The sequence below is a fragment of the Sinohyriopsis cumingii genome, chromosome 2 (genome assembly GCF_028554795.1).
Source record: "Sinohyriopsis cumingii isolate HCF-2022 chromosome 2, ASM2855479v2, whole genome shotgun sequence".
In the NCBI taxonomy this organism is placed as follows: domain Eukaryota; kingdom Metazoa; phylum Mollusca; class Bivalvia; order Unionida; family Unionidae; genus Sinohyriopsis; species Sinohyriopsis cumingii.
This window is the reverse complement of record NC_142962.1, coordinates 69,931,573-69,957,405: the sequence shown is the minus strand read 5'-3', so window position 1 is coordinate 69,957,405 and position 25,833 is coordinate 69,931,573. Positions and strand designations below refer to the sequence as shown.

The 25,833-nt window shown below is 32.3% G+C and overlaps 1 protein-coding gene across 2 annotated transcripts in view; it reads right to left on the bottom strand.

Annotated features, from left to right (window-relative positions):
* Positions 1–315: 315 nt before the first annotated feature.
* Positions 316–25,833, bottom strand: part of LOC149805119 (uncharacterized) — a 37,279-nt gene continuing 11,761 nt past the window's right edge. For both annotated transcript variants that reach the window (XM_089947535.1, XM_089947539.1), the window contains exons 2-6: positions 19,212–19,393; positions 17,990–18,235; positions 15,459–15,586; positions 11,534–11,603; positions 316–10,234 (exon numbers count right to left, since the gene is read on the bottom strand). In XM_089947535.1, coding sequence (XP_089803661.1) covers positions 10,073–10,234; positions 11,534–11,603; positions 15,459–15,586; positions 17,990–18,235; positions 19,212–19,393 — 788 coding nt within the window. In that variant the 3' untranslated portion in view covers positions 316–10,072. The remainder of the gene's footprint in view (positions 10,235–11,533; positions 11,604–15,458; positions 15,587–17,989; positions 18,236–19,211; positions 19,394–25,833) is intronic.

Here is a 25,833-nt window from a genome sequence, read left to right as displayed (position 1 = left end):
TGATCTGGTCTCAGTGGTATGCTTAACACAAATTTAATAAATAAAATGTATGACTTTGTGGGCTTCAACTCTGAAATCCAAGGGTTAATGTTTCTGAAATGTTTGACTACAATAATTGATATGATGAGGATGCTGACTAGGGTAAGTATTTTAAAGAATCTTCTACATTTTCAGCTCAATAGCTCAGATATATATGTTAAAGTTATGAATATAACTACAGGAAGGAAAAACAGTAATTATTAGCAAATTAGGTTTTGTTTTGCAATATATTCAAACAACATTGAAAATATGTGACAACAAAAAGACACTTAAACATAAAAAGACAAACATTTTATTGGCAATGCAATCTAAGATATTACATGACAATCATTAGACACTGTATATATATATATATATATATATATATATATATATATATATATATATGTATATATATATATATATATATATATATATATATATATATATATATATATATATATATATATATATATATATATATATGCTACCACATGCACCATATATATTCACTTTTAAGGCAAGTCTAACTGCAATGTGAACAGACCCATATCTGATGCTGCATATCAAGGTCTATGCAATCTCAGGAGTAGTCGAGAAGAACAATGACAGACACAGACCTTCATCTGCTGCCACATTGTGCAATGGCAGATCAGAGTCTATGTTATTTGTAATTGGACTCAAATTTTCACAAATACATACGGTAAAAAAGGTATTTTCCTATCCACAAAGCACCACAAAGTGCAAGTAGAACAGGGTTAGTAATTTTAATGAATAAATTTTTCATTTGTATTTTTTGTGTTTTGTTAATGACTCTTAACAAATAACAACAAATAAAAGAGAAAAAGAATGCCAAGCATACATCATGTTTACTTCTATTCACTATGATGTTTTTCACCAAAGAATTACTGTATACACTCACTTACAGTGAGTTCCAAATGCAAACTTCATAGACTCAGATTTACCATTACATAATGTACTGACAGATCTGGGTCAATGAAAGCATGTAAAATAGTTTGCTTCTTAGTATGCAATTCTGCATTATTCAGAAATAATTTTCCTATTAAAAATCTGTAAGCTCTGAAAACTGACAATTTTGTATTAAATAAAACAAGACTTGGTATGAAAAAAAAAACTATATATCTAAAAAAATACTTAAATTTTATTAAATATGATCCTATGCACAACACAAATTATGTTCAAAGTTAGCCCTAGTTTGTTAGGAGTAATTGGTTGAACAATCAACAAAGACCTTGATCTGTCAATGCATTATATAACATCAGATCAGGATCTATCTTGCTTGCAGCTGGATACAACTTGAAAGTGAGAATATATGTTATTAAATCAGAACAATTGTGTACATGCCAAAATTAATTTAGCTTTTAATGATTGTAACCTTTTAGTTTACACAATAATTCAAGCTTACATTCCCAACACTGTAGGTAGCAAAAAAGAAATGAGGAAAGATAATGAACAACACATGTCTGTGAGTTTTCCAACATTGACAGTAAAACTTCCACAAATCAAGATGCAGATAATGTCCAAAAAAATGATTGTCTGAATAAATGATTATAGTAATATAAAGAATAAAATCTCAAATTAGAGGGTACCACATTAATCCCAAAAGATTTTAGTAATATAAAGAACAAAGTCTCAAGCACCACATTAATCCCAAATGATTATAGTAAAATAAAGAACAAAGTCTCAAGCACCACATTAATCCCAAATGATTTTAGTAATGTAAAGAACAAAGTCTCAAGTTAGAGGGTACCACATTAATCCCAAATGATTATAGTAAAATAAAGAACAAAGTCTCAAGCACCACATTAATCCCAAATGATTTTAGTAATATAAAGAACAAAGTCTCAAGTTAGAGGGTACCACATTAATCCCAATTTGCCAAAAGTTAGAAAAATCAATGATTTGATAATTCAAGTTTGACTGTAGTAGGTAAGGCAAACTCTGGGTCAAAGATAGGATTGTGGATTCATTCCTGGCCACTGTAAGTATGCCACTGAGCAAGGCATTTAACAACATGAACCAGCATCCCTTGATGCTGACTGCAATGGTCTAGAATCCAATCCAAGAAGAGCCATAATTCTGTCACTTCCCCCATTTAAACTGAGGTCAGTTACAGCCTTATTATACAAACAATCGAACCTGACTTAGCAGATACTTCAATGTAAAACATACCTTATTAGAAAAACAAAGTTATTTTTCATAAAATTTTGACCTCTATATAAAGTACACCTGTCCATAAAGGAAAGATTTTGGTCCAGTGAGTGTCATCTATGGATGAGTTTCACTGTACTTTGATTCTAGATGTACCTTATTATAGATCTAATATGAAGTAAGATTTTGTGCATAATATGATTCATATAAACCAAGTATGCTAGATACACATATGACTGTGATTTAACTTAATTTTCAAAGACACCCAAACAGGCCTGATATCTCTGACCTGACATAAATAACCTTGACCTTTTCATTAAGCAGAATGTTTTAGTGTTGTAAGAACACAACCCATCCTTTGTCATATAAATTTTACCTATCTCAATATAGTCAGATAAAATATATTTCTAAAGATAAGGATATAATTAGCATACAAAGACCTTGCTCGTTACTGAAATTACCCAAGATCTTAATGATGCAAACCTGTTTATCAGGTTGTGTTTTTTTCTAACTGGATGCAAAATATAGTCAGTGAACAGGGAAAAGTTCAGCCAATCAGCAGCAAGATCAGTCAGTAATTCATTTGACATTTGGTGATATAAACCTACTTACCAAGCTAGATAAAAAATGGATCAGAAATAAAGTTGCAAGGATATTGACAAGTTTGATCAATAAGATGCAAGGTTACCTTATTAGTATGCATGGATCTTAATCATACTTATACTAATACATGACTTTGATAATATATGCCTACTGACTGAGTTTGATGAAAATAAAAAAGAAATACATTCTCAGCAATGATTATAATCTCAGCCAATCAGATACAAACATTTTAATTAATATGCATGGATCTAACTCATTATCAAACTTGCATTCAATATAATTATCTGTTCCAAGTTTGATCAAAATCAGATCATAAATATGAACTTCAGAGTGGTTCTGAAAATGCAGTCATTTTTTCATTTAAAAAATGCAATTTCAAAATTTATGAGATATCAAACGGTTATGGACAAACCTCTAGGCAAGATCACATAACAAGAGAGCCAAGCAGATCTGGAATCTCTCACATGGCATACATAACTTTACAATCAACCATTGCACTACACAGGCTTATTGAGTATTGCATGAAAACCTCCTATATAAACTACACAGTATCTCCCAAACTTCATATAAAGCTGACTTTATCTATTTTCACAAAAATTCAAAAGATAAAGTTATAATTCCTTTGGCTCATAATCAAAGTCATCCAAAATCTTGATGATATAAATACATTTACCAAGCTTTAAGGGCCCTTGATCTAGAAAGATAACAGCTCAACCAGTTAGATGCAGGCTATATCATTAATATGCATTTATTTCACTTATTATAGAACCTGTCTACAACAATGATAATATAAGCTTAAAGTGGAGAAAAATCCAACTGAAGTTTGGTCTCTGAAATGGTCACAAGATCAGCCAATCAGATACAAGTATACTACATTAATATGTGTTGATCTATCTCATAATCAGATTACCTTGCATCTTGACATTATAAGACAATTTAATAAGACTGATAAAATTCTGATCAGAAATATAGTACTTATTGTGTTGACAAGCTTAGCCAATCAGATGTAAGGTCACATTTTTAACATGCAATAATTTAACTCAACCAAGCTCTTGATGGTATAGGGCTAGGTACTCATTTTGATTTAAGTCATATCAAACCAGAATTATGGCTTTCTAAGTAGTTATAAACTCAGCCAATCATATGAAAGATCACTTCATTATAACGCATGGATACTGTGTATTATCCCTGTGATACAAGCAATGTATTCCAAGTTTGATTGGGACCCTGAGTGGCCGAGTGGTCTAAAGCACTCACCATTATGGATCACTGCCATCTCACCTCTGTCTGCATGAGTTCGAGTCACGGGTTTGGCTTATGTGGGTATGTGCGAAAGCTTGCCAGTAGCTTCTCATGGGCTGGTGGTTCTTTCCGGGGTTTTCCAGCGTTCTTCCTCCACCATTAATACTGGCTGCCTTGTATAGCCTATCTTGTGCTGAAAAATGGTGTTAAACCAAACAACACCAAGTTTGATCAAAACTGGATCAGAAATATGGCTTCCAAAGTGGATATAAGCTAAGCCAATAAAATGTAGGATCATCTGATTAATATGCAAGGATTTCACTCAATAATTAACTGATCCAAGATCTTGATGACATATGCATTCAGTCCAAATTTGATCATAATCATGGCCTTTAGAGTAGCAACAAGCCAATCTGATCAGACACAAAATCATCTCATTATGGTGGATCTCACTCATTACTGAAGTCACCTGAAATCTTAATGATATAAACATATACTCCATGTTTTATCAAAATCAAATAGGAAATATAGCATCCAGAGAAAGTGGTAAGAAGGCAAGCCAATCAGTTGCAAGACCACTCATTAATATACATGTGTTTCATTTATTATTGAAAAATCTGAAATGTTGACAACTGAATACATACTATACCTTAGGCTGGATTTTCTCTTTAATATTGAAAAAGTAACTTGTGTGGTGGGGGTGGTTGCTACAGCTTTTTTTGAGTAGGCATGTGTAGTGCAAGCTCAGGATGTGTGAATTGTTGGAATGAACTGGTCTACAAGAAAGTCAGGTCTGTTATATCTAACAGAAACTAAAAACTCGAACATTATTAACATAAAGTGCCCAAAAGCTGACTTTGTCGGATCTGACCAGGTAACAAGAAATGTGCATGAAAACTGACTTAAACACAATGATGGACAGGTAGACAAAGGTAACAAGATATATTATATCACTGTCATGATTTCGCAAACCACCACTGTCATAGTGGAGCATAAAAATGGATTGACAGAACATGCAAGACAGCATATGAGGGATATGTTGAGACAGGCTGTGCCCATACTGATATAATGATCTCCATGATGAAAAATACAAAACAAGTAATGCAAGTTTAATATAGAGTAAATGTATGTAAGTGTATGATGATAACTATGCATTCATAAAAAATATATATCATTTACATCATTATAATAGTGCAAAATACTTGTCTACTTCATGTGCAAATATAAAGTAAAATGACATGAATAAATTGAGTCAGAGCTATCTGTAGGAATTTGAAGGTGCAAGTCCAGGGCCACATTTCTCAAAAAAAATCAGAGTCCAGTATGCAGAAAACTATATACCATTTTTTTTATAAATGGGGATTCCTGGACTTGAAAATGAGGGCCCCAAAGGCATGGACTCTCACTACCAAGAGCTCTATGAGTATATATCTATATATATATGGCAAGTATTTTAGTAAAAATAAAGCAAACAAAAAAAAAGGGAAACTACATCATCCATCTTTCAATTTATGTATTTGAGAAACTATAATTACGTATAATAATCAAATAAATTTGGGTAACCTATGAAACATATATGCATTTTGAGTAATAATAAAATGTGTACTAAACATGTACAAAAATGTACATTTACAATAAAAACATGTACTAAATTCATGCAATCAAGCACAACTTTGTGCCAGACATTTTAAACTAGACAGCATATGATATTATACATTATAGTAGATTATTTCCATGGTGCCAATATTACACACCCTCTATCCTGTGACGTTTTGGAAATATGTTTTGTTCAAGAATTAATAGATTTCCTTATTGCCCCAAGGGCAAACTGTTCACAAAGTTTGGTCAAGAATTTATAGGTTACGTTATTGCCACATAAGCTCAAGGAAATAGCTCTAGACCAAAGTTATTTTGCAAAACCCATTTTTCTTTGAGTTACTATGACTTTGACCTTTACAACCAATGGGTCTACATCAATTCCTTAAGTGCAAACACTCCACAAACTTTGGTCAAGGTACAGGACTATTAAAATTATTATGCAAAAATCATTTTTCTTCTGTTAGTAACAGTGACTTGGACCTTTAGACTTCGACATCAAAAGGCTTCTTTCTTACCCAATGTGTAAGTCATATACAGACTTCTTGTGAAGGTACATGGTCAAGAACTACAATTTGTGTGCAGAACAATTTGTTTTTATTCAGTCACAGTGACCATGACCTACTGATTAAAAACTCAATAGGCTCTTTCCTTACTCCAAGTGTGAGCCATCCACAAAATTAAAAACTCAATAGGCTCTTTGCTTACTCCAAGTGTGAGCCCTTCACAAAATTCGGCAACTGTAGATGGTGGAGAACTTGAGTCATTGTGCTGAGACAAAATTAGTAACAGACAGCTGGATGGATAGATGGATGGATGGACTGCATCATACCATAATAAGCTCCGTCTTATGCCAGGCATATAAAGATACTGTACAAAACAAACTGGTGGCAAAATCCATTATGAATACATGAGAAAATAATTAACTGAGCAGTTTTATTTAATAACAAAACTAAGGCTGCAATGTTTACCAAAATCTTTAAATGTGTACATGGTATGCAATAACCAAAACATTGCTGTGTAATTAGAATGATTGGAACTCAACCTTTCCCCTGTTCTGCACATCAGGCTTTGACCAGGCAGATATTTATATATAAGCCTTTGATAATGAGCATTTCATACCTCTCTCAAAATTTTGATTGTAACATTTGCAGTGTGTCTTTTACCTTTTATTTTAACAGGATTAAGTTTTTATGACATGTCTTTGTTGAATATATTTGACAATTCTGTTAAAACATCTTTAGGATCATAATGGTACAGCTTTGTACTGCTACATAGCTGTACATGATACAAAAATCCATAATCCAACCAGCATTATGTGCATGGGTTGCCTTTGTAGGATCTAAAATGACTAAGAAACTGTCGTTACTTGCAAACTTGAAACAGTGAATTTTTAAAAAATGAAATGTTTGTTACCAACAGTCACATGCATGTTTGTTTACATGACTGCTCATGCTGTAAATGTTAATAAGCAGTAAACATCAGTAAACCATTCACACATGTAATTAATGCTGCCTTAGACAAAACTGTACATTCAGCAGTGGTATTAAAAATATGAGTATTTGTAATCATCTTTGGTTTCCTTATTCTTGGCAATTACATGGATGACAAATGGCCAGGTCAGTTCTATGAGAATGAGTCTACCATATTCACCCATATAAAATGCACACCAAGCTTAAACAAAACCAGTGCATAATGTGATAGTAAATCAGGGTTGATACTATTCTCCTGAAATCATAAGTGTGATAGTGTAAAACTTAATGTGCTGGTACATAAAATGTCAAAAACAGTTCTAGGTCTACCATATGTACTTGCTTGTAAGTCAATCACAATTGCAAACAACCAAGATCCTGTTTCTTCCATAGCATAATGCACCTGCAGACCAGGGTATATGTTGTTTGTTCTACTGATTACTCCTAACAAAATGCACAGACCCAGATCTGCTGGCATTTATGTGACAGCAGGTCTGGGTCTGTGCATCTTTCAGTTGGAATTTTAAGCCAGTATATACAATACATTATTCACAGTAAATATCATATACCATCTAACTAAACATCTTTTGGGTGGGAACTATATGAATGCATTATGTAAACCTTTCTGCATTGTTAAAGCAGCAAATGTAAAACCTGGAAATTTTGTGCATTTTTAGACTAGAGAAAGTCATATGTGCTTATTTTTTTATAAGCAGTTAACATAAGTGAAATGTATTGTTCTACAATTACTTCAACAGTTTTGATATTTATTATTAGCAACCAAAATTATCAGCATACTATTGCAGAGTAGACAACACAAAATCAGATTGAGGCAAATAGATAAAATAGAACAATAATTATTATTGTATTATTTGCCTAATTAAGAAAAATTGTCTTAGAAGTGCAAAATAAAGGTCTTTTGTTGTCCTTTTCTTGCACATAGCTATGTGTTTACTTTCTGCAATACAAAAAATTCAATGTTAATTTATGCTTTTTCTAAAAGCATGCTTATTTTCACTAATGTACCTATCACCCAGACTTTACTGTATCTAAATAAAACCATCAAAAGATACTTAAAAACAACATGAAAATTTAAGTGAACATTATTTCAAATATCTTTTCTTTGCTATGTGTTAATTTTACAAAACAGGATGAAGCGATAGCTGTAAAAATTTAGGTATCTTCAAGTATATGATTTCATGTTCCTGGATTGTGAAAATGCTAAAGTTAACTCTCTGAGTAGAGTTATTTCCCTTATATTGCTTGCACAAACCTGACATGAATTTCGTATGGTTACAAAGAGCAGTTGCCCCTTCCCCAAAATTTTGAGGACTGGTACTGCATTAATGAAATCTAAGAAATTTTGGTTTTGTTTGGTTTCGTGTTTTACATCACAGCAATGCATTCAGGTAGGTTACTTAATGCCAGGGAAACTGTAATACATGTATGATGTCTTGTCCATGGACACATAATGGTAGCAGTTCCAATGGTAGGATTCAAACCCACACCCTTGCAATTGCAAGTCCAACACACTAACCACTTAGCCACTGTGGCTCCTTCAAGAAAATGTAAGAGCTATATTTATACCCATAATCAAGCACTGTCAGCTTAGAAATGAGTGTGTGCAAATATATGTCAGACAAGATTGTCATATGGCAGACAGGCAAGTAAAGTGACAGAGAACAGCTAGAAACACAACTATAGATGCAAAGTTCACCTTTATTCCTCATCCACACTTTATGTATTGGTACACAATGGTGGGTGATTGTTTTGTTTTTTTTAAAATAGAGAAGACAACTCTATTTCTCTACCAATTGTGTACTTGTTACCATTATAATATTCATTTTGGAAATACTCTACCAATTGTGTACTTGTTACCATAATAATATTCATTTTGGAAATACTCTACCAATTGTGTACTTGTTACCATTATAATATTCATTTTGGAAATACTCTACCAATTGTGTACTTGTTACCATTATAATATTCATTTTGGAAATACTCTACCAATTGTGTACTTGTTACTATTATAATATTCATTTTGGAAATACTCTACCAATTGTGTGCTTGTTACCATTATAATATTCATTTTGGAAATACTCTACCAATTGTGTACTTGTTACCATTATAATATTCATTTTGGAAATACTCTACCAATTGTGTACTTGTTACCATTATAATATTCATTTTGGAAATACTCTACCAATTGTGTACTTGTTACCATTATAATATTCATTTTGGAAATACTCTACCAATTGTGTACTTGTTACCATTATAATATTCATTTTGGAAATACTCTACCAATTGTGTACTTGTTACCATTATAATATTCATTTTGGAAATACTCTACCAATTGTGTGCTTGTTACCATTATAATATTCATTTTGGAAATACTCTACCAACTGTGTGCTTGTTACCATTATAATATTCATTTTGGAAATACTCTACCAATTGTGTGCTTGTTACCATAATAATATTCATTTTGGAAATACTCTACCAGTTTTGATGGGCAAACTTTGAGAAATCTTTTTATTTTCTTACTCCATCATCATCAGAAATCTTACTATCTGATTTCATAAAAAGTTACTCTACCCCTTCTCATCAATTTCAATATCCCATTCCATCCAATAAGATGGTGTAATGATCAAATTCACATTGCATGGAGACTTTTGTCATCACAATAATTCAAACTACTGTAATAACAGTTACAGTATGTGTGCAAATCCATGTATTACAGTTAATATAGGACTGGTTTAAAACTCGGTGAAAGATTTGTTTATATCTTCTTTCCAGCACATTTTTCATGTGTTTTGAATAATATGTTTCATTCTCAATTTTGTTTGTTATCCAGCTGTGATTCTAGGAGGAATTCCTGCAGAAATTAATCGATAAAAGTAGGCAACTGTGTAATACCTCAATTAAAATGAAAGTCACAATGTCAATATCACAATTCATATATGTCAAAACTCTTATCTAAAGTCGGCAGGTAATTTAATAATGTCTTCATAGGTAACCTCGCTAATCTGCTTTTCTGCCAGCCTCCTGCCTAAATGACGCAATCTCATCAAATAATCGGAGTGAAACTTCCCATCAGTATAATCCATAAAGCGTCTATAGTCATCCTGTAATTCCTGAAATTAAACAAAAAACTGCATTTTTGTGGAGGATATTCTAGTTAATAAACAATGTCCAAATTACAGGAAAAGCCCCTAAAATGCAATAGCTGAGGTTCATAAATACTGACTGCATTAAGGACTGACCTGTGGTATAGCAAAAATGGTAGAAAATTTTATATACTGTAAGATGTACAAGTGTTTTGGGGAGGAGAGTTATAAACAAGATGCCAGTCAAATGTATAGTAATAATTTTACTACTGCCTAATCGATATAACAATTGGGACTATGATAAGTCAATGTTTGATGCTAAACGTTTCTGAACATTAGCTAAATTATTTTTATCTCTTTGTCATCTTGTCTGATGTTCTGAATAGTGTCAGAGAGTAGGGGACAAAAAGACACAAACTCATGAAGTGACCATGTTACATACATATTCATGTTATAATGAAGTGACCATGTTACATCCGTACTCATGTTATAATGAAGTGACCATGTTACATCCGTATTCATGTTATAATGAAGTGACCATGTTGCATCCATATTCATGTTATAATGAAGTGACCATGTTGCATCCATATTCATGTTATAATGAAGTGACCATGTTGCATCCATATTCATGTTATAATAAAGTGACCATGTTGCATCCATATTCATGTTATAATGAAGTGACCATGTTGCATCCATATTCATGTTATAATGAAGTTCATTATAGCAGGTTTGCATTGTATAGTGAAAATTCATCAGGGTTGTTAACAAAAAACCCACCAGCCTTAGACTTCACACAAAGATTTCATAAAACTAAAGGTAATTTTACCCAACATATAAATTAATTCTTGGTTTTGTTTAAGCAACAGTTCATACTTCATCAGTTCTCATACAAAATTTCAAGCAGCCAAAATTACATCTATAATTTAATTTGTAAAGGTAATTACAACTTACACATGTCTTTTATTTTAAACAATGAACAAAGAAGAAATGGCTGAGGACAAAAACAGATTATTTCACATAATTCCGTAGCTCTGCATGACAATTAGTTGTGTATGGATATGTGGCTACCAGCAATGTGAAAAGATGTTGAAATGCACACATGTGCAAAAGGGATGTAATTATTAGAGGAAAGCAATACACAAACATGAATGTACAAAAGGGATATAATTACAATGAGGGAAAAGCAATACACAAACAGGCATAATAGTTTCAGCTCTCTCTGTGACTGTGATATTGCCACAAAAGTATGATATGGACTTCCACTTCTCTGCTCAACAAAAACACGGAAAATCACAAAAACAGTATGAATTTAGATACAATACTTACCCTGAAATCTTGTTCAACTCTCTTCTTATGATCAAGTTCTCTCATGTACTTTTCTTCTAACACATTATACCTGTAGGTAAAAAAAGCCACGCTCTAAATGTTTTCCTATCATTTTTATTAACTAAAGCCAATAATGCAGGTAACATGTTCAAATTTGTATGCTACAAGTGTTTATCTTTAACATTATTTATTAGTACACGTATTTATTCTGAGAATGGAAACAAAAATGTTAACACATACATATATCAGATTAGGTGGGAATTTTGTTGCTAAAACATCATAGAAATGCTGTGCATTCACACAGTGGGCATACTAGATTACAATTACACAGTGAAAGAAAAAACCTAAACCAAATAGTGACATTTCAGTCACATATTTCATGCAGACAATTTGTACTGTCCAGTACACCTCTCCCTCGATATCTCATGCACAACAGGATCCACAATGTCCACACTATAAGCGAGGCGCGAGTTATCGAGGGACCTCCAAAAATCAAAATAATCCACTTATTCCACTTATACATCGAGAAAGCCGTGGGGGGCATAGGGAACTGGGCTGTTTATTGACTGAATCCTCCTTTTACAAACACATCAATAATAATTGTTAATAACGTGCTTTTCTAATGAAGTTGCTCATTATTCTGTATAAATGACATTCATTTTCAAACTTTCCAACAAGTGAAAGATCGTTCCAATTGGTTTAAACAACCATCACGTGTACGCAAAAACATGTGTATTACGTCACTGCTTTTTGTTTTGTTGATTAGTCTGGATCTTGGAGTGGTATTAAATAGTACACTAGCAAGTCGGGAGTCAAGGTAGCCGGAAACTAGTCTATCTGTTGATATACCACCAAACAAGATTCCTTTTCTCAAAAACTACCAACATTTATTTTGTGAGACAATCACCTAAATCAAACTCAACTGCTGCATTGTTCAATTAGTACAATATTGATGTTGTGATTTCATTGAAAGTAATAGTGAAACTTCTTATCATCCTTGGGGATATTTCTAAGTGCTAGTTCAGGAAATCTCTGAAAATCGCTTGCCCACAATGGTCCGTGTCTGTGAAACCAATCTCTTTATTTTACGAAGTATTCATTTTGCTTGGTTGCCTTGCATCTTTGATCACAGTTATGAAAGAGTCGGTTAATTTAAGGTAGTTTATTTTACGTACATAATAAAATTTATAACAATGTTCGATTGATCAACTGAATTGAGTTCACTCGACATACAACCTGACTGCTAGATTTTAAGTGTGTAGGCTTTGCGTGCCTTTAAACTTTTTCTATATTCCACCTCCTTTATTTGATTCAAAAGACATAATTAACATGATATTACAAAGGAGGCCAGCTTTTAATTCAGTATAACAATAAAACAAATACTCCCACAAGTCAGTTATCAAAACACGGTAGGCACTTAATTAGGTTCTCAGAGAAACACTTGCAGACATAGCTGTTATGGCAGATTGACACATTTTACGTTTAAATACACATTGCATTTATGATGATTACACTTAAGTGAAGCTAAAAGATAGAATTAAAAGACAAATTTCACTTAATAAAAGTTATTTAATTGGCAATTAAATATTAATGTACTGCCTACACTAGGCGTAAGTGACATTTTCATTGATCAAAATTTCCTTGAATATCTTTAATTACGGTGTACTAAAATGTCGTTTTGGAAAGAAAATGTATGCAATTATGACTTTTTTTAAATTAAAAGTTGATAATTTCAAAATGTTAATTAAAATTTCCAGGTTATATCTACCACTTTCGACCATAAAATGAGTGATATATCAACATTTCAGTTACCAATTTTGATCGCAACTTTTTTCAACTTCAAGAAATAGGGATCACTTTTTTTACATTTTCTGGTTTTTAAAAAAATGGGATCCACGCCTGACATCGCATTATAAGCAGGTTCACGAGTTATCAGGGCGCGAGTTATCGAGGGAGTGGTGTATTCTCAGACATTAGTTTTACCCACTGTAAAATCATTATCCATCTAGCAAAAAGTATAGTCATCTAGTGCAACCTACTACTAGTCTGGATTAAGATGCACATCGCACAGCCAAACATTCATATAATGGCTGCTCTCTAACCGACTGGCAATATATTTTGGTTCCAATAAGGACATTATAATTCTAATAAAATGTATTTTGGTTTCAATAAGGACATTATAATTCTAATAAAATGCATTTTGGTTTCAATAAGAACATTATAATTCTAATAAAATTTATTTTGGTTTCAATAAGAACATTATAATTCTAATAAAATGCATTTTGGTTCCAATAAGGACATTATAATTCTAATAAAATGCATTTTGGTTCCAATAAGGACATTATAATTCTAATAAAATGCATTTTGGTTCCAATAAGGACATTATAATTCTAAAAAAATATATTTTGGTTCCGATAAGGACATTATAATTCTAATAAAATGTATTTTGGTTCCAATAAGGACATTATAATTCTAATAAAATATATCTGTATTAGCTACCTCCAATAAATGACCATACTTTATTTTCCCAATAGTGTCTGACTGACATAAATGTTAATCTAATTTTAATTTTTACTGATCATTTATGTGAAACTGAGGACACAAGGAAATGTACTGGACAAATCACCACTTCAGACTGAGGACACAAGGAAATGTACTGGACAAATCACCACTTCAAAATGAATAAAGCAAACAAGAGAGCAACTTCTGATTTTGATTTTGCATAACAAATTAATAATAGCCATCATGCTGTAAAGGAAAAGTGGTTGGTGTTGTTGTAGGCTGCATATGTTTAAGAAAATAATAAATTATTTTCTCATGTTATCTCCATAATCCATTGAATTCATTGTTAATATTTAGGTTAACATTGTTTGGTGATTTTATTTTGTTTGTTTTTGTTTTTTTGTTTTGAAACAAACATAATTACAACAGTAAAATGGAAAACTTTTTGTTTTGGCAATAGACTAGATTCAACTTAGTGACATCACAATTCATAATAGGACTCATAGCCCATACTAAACATGTGAATGTGTGATACTGAAACAGAGCAGTCAATTTGATTAAGATTTGAGTAATGTTTTCTTTCACAAAGTACATTCATTAATGGTATTAAAAAAATTATAATTTGTTTTCCTTTAAGTTTACTTACAAAATGCACCTCTGTTCAAAGGACACCTGTCCATAAATGACAGTGTTTTTTATACTTTGAGTGTCCTTTATAAAACAGACTTTCACCAACTGATAAACAGGGTTCTAGTCCATTAGCAGAAGTTATGTATTCAATCTAAGCATCTTTGTTTGCAAGCAAGAGTACTGTCATATGTACACAGCACTGACACTTATTTCAATAGGGAAGTCATGAAATACTTGCTTTTCACTTCTGATATCCTAGGCTCAAACCCTAGTTCTCAAAGTGCAAAGATAAATGGTTGCCATAGTTTAAGATCTGTGATTTCCTTCAACTCTAAGGCCACTTCCTTCAACTCTAAGGCCACTTTACCCCACTAACCAAGTATGGCATGTGCAACCTAGGAACCCCAGGTCAGATCTGCCCTGTGACCTGGTTTAGTGTGCTAATTTGCATCATAGGGTGTGGCTTTAAAATTCACTTATTGAGCCCATACCTTGGTGGGAGTTGCACATGTCTGGTCTAAGTCCTCAGGAGTAAATGGTTCAAGTTAACTGAACTGAATGCACATAGCATATGCATCAAAAGATTTACTGTCTATTGTTTATAAGGTCAGCATGCTGGATTCACAATCAGTGGCTTGATGATATGCATCCTGCCTAGACCACAGCCTAAGTTAATGGCTGCAGTGTGTCTCTGGGGAATTTTTATATTCCTGTTGCCTCAGCACATGATAGCCTATGATGTGCTGCAAAGCATTAATCAATCAATATTTAATCTTTTCATTACAACACTTACTTTTGATTTAATTGCTCTACATGTTTCTCATGCAACTTGGCAACTCTCTCAGCTTCCATCCTTGCTGCCTCTTCACATTCCCTCCTGACTCTCTCCATTGCTTCCTTTTCACGAATTTTAAACTTTTCCTGTAAAAAAAATTCCCAAGACCACAGGATCTAAATATCTTTAATACTTAAAGATATTTCAACAAAAGAAGAAAATCAAGGCAATGTCATTTTAAAAAAAGGAGTGTGTAAAAGCAAAAAGAGCGACAAGTCCCACAATGAGAAAGTAAATTCATCTTTTATGAAGCCATAGTATTTACAGTTACATGGGAAAAATGACATCAGCTTTCAATACGTCCCTTCTCAACCTGATTTTCTTAAAATATCATGTTACTTGTATTGAAACTGAATAATGTGCAACAATCTGGCCCATTTCATCCTTTGGTGAGCTTTAATTTACTTTAATGTCTAATGTACATGCAAGTCTGTGAGTCTATTTAGCACATCAATGCAAAGACACTGTTCTTCTCAATGACTTGGCTACATGCTTTACATCATTGTTTTGTACCATATTTTTGGTGTGTTGTTAGGATATAAAAAGATCTAAATATTATGTGATAAAATGTAATCTTAATTATTTTAAACCAGCTTACCATAATCATTTGGTTTACAATTTACCTGGATCTACTATAATTTCCTAAGACACTTTCAAATCATCATTTACCTGGATCTACTATAACTACCTACAACACTTTCAAATCATAATTTATCTGGATCTACTATAACTACCTATGACACTTTCAAATCATCATGTTTAACAACAGTCCTTTGATGGGGCTGATGCTCTACTGTTTAAAGCACATTTCCAGAAATTCAAGATAAGACCTTTTCATCTTTTTTAGTACTGAGTTTGGAAGCCAGCTCATTTTCTTGAGTATGAAGATTTTCAAATTAGCCAGTGTGGCAGCCATATTAAATGTAAAATCAAACACAGTTTTGATTAAGGATGAACTAGACACCAACAGAAGACTTGCAGTGAAAAGACCACATTAATATGTTGACCATCCATTCATGGGAATTGGTGACAAGATTTTCATTATGTTCATTGTGGCAGCCATATTTTGCGTCAAAATCAGAACCATTTTCATTCATTACCAACTTGATATAATAATTAGTCTTCTGGCAAAAACGTGATGTTGATGAGAAAAGTAGCAATAAAAAGGTTTTAAAGGTAGCTGCTTGGAGGCCATACTGAATGTCAGATCAGCACAAATTTCATTTAATACCAACTAGACATCATAAGAAGTCTTCTAGTGAAAACCCAATGCTGATTTTAGATCTAACAGGAGAAGAGATAAGTATTTAAGATATTGGATATCAGATTGGTGTCTTGGCAGTACCATTTTCATTTAGAACCAACTAGATACCATAAAATGCATTTTAGCAAAATCCCACTGTTGATGTGACCATCTAAGATTTTCAAGATGGTGACTGTGGCAGCTATACTGGATTTCCATTTTCAGTTAGGACCAATTAGACATCCTATGAAGGTCTGTATGAAAACCGTGTGTCAATATGATTTCATGTTTTGAAGTAGTAGCAATAACAAGATTTTTTAAAGATGGCTGCCATGTTGGCATTACTAAACATCATAAAAGATGGCTGCCATGTTGGCATTACTAAACATCATAAAAGGTCTTTCTGTGAAAACCCCATGTTCAAATGATCATACATTCAACTGGAATTGTGACAGGATTTTCCAGATAGCTGCTTTGGCAGTCATAATGGATGCCTGAGCAGCACCATTTTCGTTTCAAACCAACTACACTTGGGATGAATGTGTGTGTGTGTGTGTGTGTGTGTGTGTGTATGCATGCGTGCACGCAGTTTTATCACAATCCTCCACTGAGTTAAAGATGAGTAGCTACAACAAACTTGTACTAATGGATGCCAGATGATAGACAACAGGCCATCCCATAAACTCTACTGTCTGTGGCAAGTAAAGTTAAAAATGAGCTAATGTAACTGAAATTACAGTCTACCGTAATAACTTCTTTTATGATATGGTCTGACTGGGAAAAGTATTTTTTTTTTACAACTTTTACTCATCCTGACTTGAAATTTGTATATTACTAGTAAACACTGCAGATTCATTTATTTCCTTAGGTATATATTTTTGTGCTTTTGCAAAAAATGACATTGTTTTAACTAAATTTGTGTACCGGTATATATGACTCTGATAGAAGAATTATCTGGCTTTCTCGGCAGGTGGAAAATTATATGTAAAATTTTAAAATAATGCTTTGTACACAATACAGAATTGAAAATATACACTCTGGCAATTTAAGTCTATTCACAGTATCATGTAGTCAAATGTGTTACTTTAGTAACATCAATTCTGCAATATAAAACTTTTAACATTGATTGACCATTAAAAATAGGAACAATGTATATAACTACCAGAATTTACCATGAATAAAGATTTTTAACATTAGTCCCCTTGCCGAATTTCTCCAAATTTGAAAAACATGTTTATAACAATACCTCTGCTATTCGGAGCGCTTCATTGACAGCCTTTTCCTTCTCAGCAAGGAACTCTTTATGTAGCCTAATGGCAAGGGCTTTACAGGCTTCCTCTACTGCAACTTCTTTCTGACATTCAAGCTCCTCCCTCTGTGCGACCAGTGCTGCTTCCTTTTCCTTCTCAAATTTCTTTAACACCTCTCGCATTCGCTCCTCCTCTGCCCTGTCTCGTTGTTCTTCAATACGTTTCTCACGTTTTTCATAATACTGGCAAGTATTGCATTCAAGATTAGTATTTCTATATGCCACTGAAGACTAGGATACCCTCTAAAGTTCAGCTGATTCATTTTTAATTACATGAAAATTCCTTGCATAGAATACTATGACTGGAACAATTTTGTACATGACTACACCTTCATTTTTGGTATGATCTATTTTAATCCAACAGTTTACAAAATCTGACATTCTAACATAAATAATTTTCAGTGGATTACTAAAACTTTACCGAATTTTCATAGAAATTTATTGACTAATCCACTGGCCATGTGTTATAAACATATTATGGCTATGATAATTTCTTATGTGTTCCTAGAATGTTGACTTTTCTTTATTTTTATATGCATTGTCATGACAGCGCAAAGATCATTATTATCCAACAAAACAGACAGACATTAATGTCTGTAATTTTATTTACATTGATTCCCTTTCAATTTGGAATTTTATATAATCACTTGGACATTAATGACAAAAATAAAATTTCATCCATGTTCATCATTTTACATTATTCATCTAACATAGGTATATTTTGCACACACATCTCAATAAGATATTACTTGTATATAAAGACAGATCTACCATATATACTCGCTCGTAATTCAAGTCAAAGTACAAACCACAAAGATCCTGATCTACCAAAGCATAAGGCACGTGCAGATTAGAGTCTATGCTGTTTGTTCTACTGATTACTCTTAACAAATATGCAAAGAACCAGATCAGTTAGTGTACTATGCAATGCCAGATCTGGGTCTGTGAAGTTTGCAGCTGGACTCATCTTTTAATTGAGTAAATACAGTAGTTGATATTCTCAGCATTCAAAGGCACTGTATTTAACAGGTTGGATAATTCTCTAACATGACATTGATAGACAAGCTGCTTGCCCTCTTGACTGATGAATTCTGGGATTTTCCCTATTCTACGATGGTCTACCCAGATTGAATAATTAAGTGCTGTAAATTATGGATACCTCTTTTAGATTATGTAATGCTTTGGTCTTCTCTTCATACTTTTCTTGTGTTAGTCGCTTTAGTGCAGCTTTAAGTTCTCTTGTAGCCCGAGCCTCCATGGCTTCCAGGGCATCATGTAATTCTCTCTTCTGTTCCTCTTTGTAGTCATCTGTTTTACTGGAGAGTAGGTGTCCACCAACCTCTAATAATGATAAAATACAGTATTTATCCAACAATAAGTACAAGGAGAACATCTTATCAATTCTGTAATAAATAAAGGCAATCTTATAACTTTGAAAAGCCTCTTAAAATTAAAACTTGCTATAATTTATGTGAGGGATGACTTTTATAATCATGCAATGGTAGACAATAATGTGCAGGAAAACAAAATATTTGATAGACTGATGTCCTCACACCACACATTTTGAAGACATTCGATGTTTACCTTCAAATATAATGCCATATATAGCATTCAAGTCATATAAGTCCTTACATATACATATAAGTATTAGGTTTAATGTCCACATCTGAGTGGGCTTTAAAATTAAAAAGCTCAAGAAAAAAGCTGATACTTTGACAAATGACCTTGACATGGAAGATATGACCTTGAATTTGAAATCTAATAAAGATTTATGACTGTACATTTCATCCTTCTATCTCAAAACGGCTACAAAAGTAGAGGAGACAAGAAAACTGAAAATGATGCCCTTTGCCCCTAACACGGTCTGAATACAGTATTATTATGATATTTTATTATGTTTTCATATCAAGTTTCATCAATTTATTTCTAGTGTCATTAAGTGGTGGAGCTGAATAGCTGAATGAATTTGAAGAAAAATAAGTGGTAGGGGAGATAGGGAAGATTATAAAGTATACTCAGAACAAAAATAATAAATCTGAATAAAACAAGACTTGAACTATTTCAATTAAATTTGTAAGATTATTATTATTCATGCTCTAACTGAAGTTTTTTTAAATAACTTTTGCAATACTTAAATGCAATTATTGTTTGAAACAAATTTTAAACACCTGTAGATTTGTTTTCTTACCTACAATTATCTTGAAGAATGTGCTGTGTACATTAGGAAATAAGGGCACAGTTTCAATTGGATTATCTGGTAATATTAGTAAGAAGAAAAATGTATAATCACATTCTGAAAATTGACAGAATTTTCAACCACAAGGCAATAAAAGCAAATGTTAGAAGGGAAACCTACGTGAAAAGATGTGATTTTATTATATTTAAAAAAATTCAAGTAGTATTGCTAATTACAATAGAAAACAAAGTTAAACTTTTCCATTCTTGAAATTTCCAATTATAGAACAACAGGTCTGCAAAATAATAATAATAATAATAATAAATACTTTATTTTCAGAGGGTAACTTAATTAGTTACAAATGAGAAACTAATCTACCTTGAGGCCCTCTATTATGAACAAACTAATAGTAATATGTATATAAACAACTATACACATACATGCTACATTGCTGCAGAAATGAAAATGAAGCACAGGAGGTGGGTGGTGTAAGATTAATAATTACACCGTTTTTTATGATTTCATCCAGAAAATACATTGATGGTGGAAGGAAGAGATGCTTTGAGCTGATTTAATATATGGAATGTTATTCCAAACAAGTGCACCTGAAAATTAAAAGCTATTTTTAAATAGCTCCTTTTTGGCTTGGGTATTTTGAAATTTTGCCTATTTAATGATCTTTGATTTGAGGTACCAGTAGATTTTCATGGAAAATGGTGATTAGGTAAGTGGGGGCAGATTATGAGAACACCTTGTAAATTATTTTGGCCTTTCTCAAAAATATTCTTTCATGTATCAGTAATACTTTGGATTCAAGCATTGCAAATTGAACATTTTCTGTTTACTGATCCAAAATTATTTTACATGCCCTTTCCCGAGTTTGGAAATTTTTCTCATGTTTGTATTCCACCATATTATATTACAGTAGTCAAGATGCAGCTGAATGCAACTTTTGTATAAAATAACTCTGTAATTTGATTTTCTTTAGGAGCCAAAAATAAGAGATTATTTTCTTTGAAATATAATTTATATCATGAGATCATTGCAAGTTATTATCTACAAATATTCCTAGAATTCTATCTAAACATGTCATTTTTATATCAGAGAATATGCAGCTTGTCAGTTTGTAATCTTACTCTTTCCTGCCATGTAGTTATCTACAAGATTTTTGTGTTGTCCTTATTGATTATATTATTTCCTTGCACAATATACAATAACAGAAACGACTAAAAACTCTTCTTTTTCCTCATCTACCAGCAAGGCTTAATGTAAATCTGACAACTATTTATGTGAAAGCCAATGATAATATGCATACCATACCTCACTCAACATACAACTGTTTTATTTCCTTTACATTTTCTAGTTCTTATTATGACTAATACAGCTTGTAAGGCAGTCTTTGGTAACTGCAGTATGTATGATAAATTAAGTAATATATTCCCATAATTGCTGTGATATTGTATCCCACTATTAAATATATATAAATAATGAGAAATGGATAATGCTACTGGAGGTACTTCATCGACATGTACAAATGATGTTTTTGTAGGCTTTATGATGATTACGGACATGTACAGTGGCATAAAAACTTGAAACAATGTTTCTTTATAATAAAATGCAAAACATGAAAGGTTATGTTAATAAACATGTTTTTCAGAGGTAACTAATGAAGTTTAAGGAATTTTCTAACAGCATTATCAGTAAACAAACCTGATGTGTAAAAACATACCACAACCAATTCTTGTCAACTCTAATTCCCAGCCATATGACATTCTATGTAGAAATCATAAAACTTTAATTTAAAGAATTAAAAAACAAAAATACCAAACAGTCCAATTAGGTATAAATGTGGAAAAACATAATTAAACTGGAACATATAGAAAGTTTATCTCTGAATAAACATTTATTCCAAGTTCCAACTACACTTGTCTGAAATGGCCTTCTGTGTAGGCTAGGATGTATATAGTATGGAAAAAGTCTAAGTGGCCATGGGCTAAACACAAATACTTAATCTTTCTTGGTTGGTTGGGTTTTAAAGGTATTTGAAACATATTAATGGCCATATGATGTTGAGAAAATGCTATGTGAGCCAATCTGTGCAGCCTGGACAGGTCTGATGATCTACCAACAGACCTAGTGCTAAAGGGAAAGCATAAAATGTAGATCACTGTGATTTACATTGGTTCTAAGTGTGTTGTATTAACAGATATCACTCCAATTATCAATTTCCATGATTCTAGCAGAAACAGCACCATCAAACACAAATTTTTAACAAAGTCACTAAAGTATGAAATGGGGGTTAAAAAAACCTCTTTTGGTAATTTGGTGTAACATTTAATAAGATAAGACCCCAATCAGGTTTCATGATTCAAGGTAGAACTGAATGCATAAAGCATGCCAAAAACTCAGATGATTATGAGCTAAGTTCAAAAGCTTAACCAAGTCAAAGAAGAAGTATTGGTCCTAATGAGCTTCTTCTGTTCTAAGTTTAACAGAGATGCATATCATCATCAATTTCTGGAATCTATAATTGCCTAAGAAATAAAGATCAAAGATAATGATTTAAATCTGAATCACTTGGCAAAGCTATGGACCTAATAGTCTACTTCTGCAATGCACGAGTAGTGATCAAGATGCATGCCATAACCAAATTTCATGACCCAGATAGTACGTACATAACATGCCAAAAACATATGTACATACTCATAATGCAAAAACCTAAGCCAGTAAAATCTGAAATGGAGGTCACATTGAACTGCTGATATCACATGGGATCCAGTAAGAAATCTGCTACCTCAATCTGTTATACAGTTCATCTTGTTATCCAAAATTTGCTTCGTGAGAGTGAATAATGGACATATTCCAAATGGTAGGTGAAAGACCTAAGTATTTACACTCATGGCTCTGACACTCATGAAAATACTGAGTTTTTCACCTACTTGATGAAATATATCCCATATTCACTCATCTCATTCAACTATTCTCTATTTAATTTAACTGTGTGGTTAGCTTTTGTTCATGACTGTAAGTTTTACTTTAGATAATATAATGAAAATTTGAGTTCAGAACATTCTAGGCCCAGTCTTGTTTAAAATTAGACTAGACATTTCCATTGGAATGATTCACATCAAGGTTAAGTGAAAATGTGTACATGTATACATACAGTGTAGACACTTGATACTCAAATAATTCATCCTTGTTTTAGATTGGTCACTCAGATATAATTTGAGAAAAGTTATTTAATTAACACATTCATTGGAATTACTAAAGTGCTCATTGACTTTTAGATTTATATACACTTTATGTACTTTGGATTTTTATCAACTGTCTGGGTTGCATCATTGTGTTATATCAGGACATTCAAGGCTATTGCAATTCATTTGGAACATTTTATATTTTTAGACTGGTGATAGGACATCAGGGATTATTTAGGATTTAATTCACAATATATTTTTTCCTGTAAGTTTCACTTGAATTTTCCCTTTGTATTACAGAGAAATTCAGTGATTGTTGACTTTACTTAAAATTTTTAGTTTTTACTTTCTTTCTGTTACATAGTTTAAAACATAGAATAATAAAACTGCTTCGGTGTTTAAAGTTGTCAAGATGGATTAGAGTCTATACTACATGTGATAAAAAGTAATTTGGACAGGAGTAAAGATGTTAATTGATTATTGTTATATTACTCACAGTGTTTCATATCTCTGCTTACAATGTATGTATAAATAATATATGTACTAAATAATAATACATGCTTATACATGTATTATCATATGATATTATTTATAGTAAGCAATGATACAAGCTCCTGTGGATTACACAAGAGTTCATGTGGCATAAAACCTGGTCAGTGTGACTTTGGTGTTTAAAGTTTGCTGAGTTGTCTGAGTGTGCATTATTTTCAATGACAAAATAAGAAAACCTAATCAACACAAAATTCAATATGGATGAAAACAGGAATCATTTGTTGAAACCAATTTAGAAGGGACATGAATACATGCATTCTGCTCTTCCTGTAAAACTGATTTTCAAATTTGTTATGGTAGCAAGAATAACTTCATGCATTCCATATGAAAAGTATATTCACTGCGACATTACATATGCCATCACAGAACTCCATATTCATGGAATCTGCATCAAATGTAGATAAAGTTATAAACGCTGTTAGAAACTATTTGCAAACTTTATAGTGGAACATAATCTCTCATTTCTAGTACCACAGCATTATTCAGATCTAGTCAAAATAGAGTTTCCTGACTCAGAAATCATACAAAAGTCCTCAAGCGAATGGAAAAAACTATTCACACAATGACTATTTTTGGTATAAGAAATCATAATCTTAACTGAATAATAATTATAATAATAATAATAATAATAATAATAATAAGAAGAAGAAGAAGAAGAAGAAGAAGAAGAAGAAATTATTATACTACTAAGCATGTGCTGAGGTATTTCTGAAAGAATTGAAGATGTTACTTGATTATGATTGGGTTACTGAATAGCTCAGTCAGCAAAACACAACAAACATTACATGTACTTTGATTCTCTCCATAAAGGTATGTTTTGCTTCATAGATCAAAGTTGTTGAGATGGACTAGAATTTATACTATGTATGATCAAAAGTAACTGGGACAGGATTATCTCCCAATGCCAAAACACCAAATTCCAAACAACTGAAATATCACAGGAAATTTTATGATACATGGAAACTGGAATTTCAGTGGCTGCAATGAAGTTCAATGTGACATGAATATGTATTCTGCTCTTCCTGAAAAGCTAATTTTAAAATCTGTTCTACTAGCAAGAATGACATCATGTGCCATGCAGAAACCCCATCTCATAAAACTAAATCAACCACAACAACAACTATGCCATCACTAAAATCCATGTGCTCAGAATCAGCATCAAAAGTAGATAAAGTTGCAAAAGCCAAATCACTATTTGCCAACTTTATAGCTAAACATAAACTCCCATTTCTGGTGGCAGATTATTTTCATATCTCAACAAAATAATATTGCTAGATTTGGAAATCACTTAAGTTGTCATGCAAACAGACAAAAAATACCAGTTCTCATTGGGTGTACTCATTTACTATTCTATTGTTTTTATAAGAAATTATAATCTTACTTGTATAATAATAATAATAATAATAATTTATTTTATAAACTAAATGTTGTGAGCAACCTCCTGAAAAACGCGACCTGTAACTATGATTTTTAGGCAAAAGATACATTCAACTCAACCTGAAAGTCTGCATCACAAAATCTGAAATAAACACCACTGACCCTAATTTAAACCCTTGTAACATGAATGTAGACCAAATTAAAGTCCACCAGACTCACACCTGGAGAAACCTTTATCCAGTAACAGTATCTCTTACAAGTTCAGAGCAACACTGATGAGGACAGCCAACAATATAATCCAGTCAATTTTCTCCTAAGAAATGCTCAATCTACTTGTGGTACATATAAATAGTATAAACAACAAGTTACTGTGAATGAACTGACTTTATGAGATGGTGTGTATGTTTTAATATTTAAAAATTTAAATTTGTTCAATACTTGTAATAGTTATCCATTTGCATGCTAAAACTCAGGTCAATGAA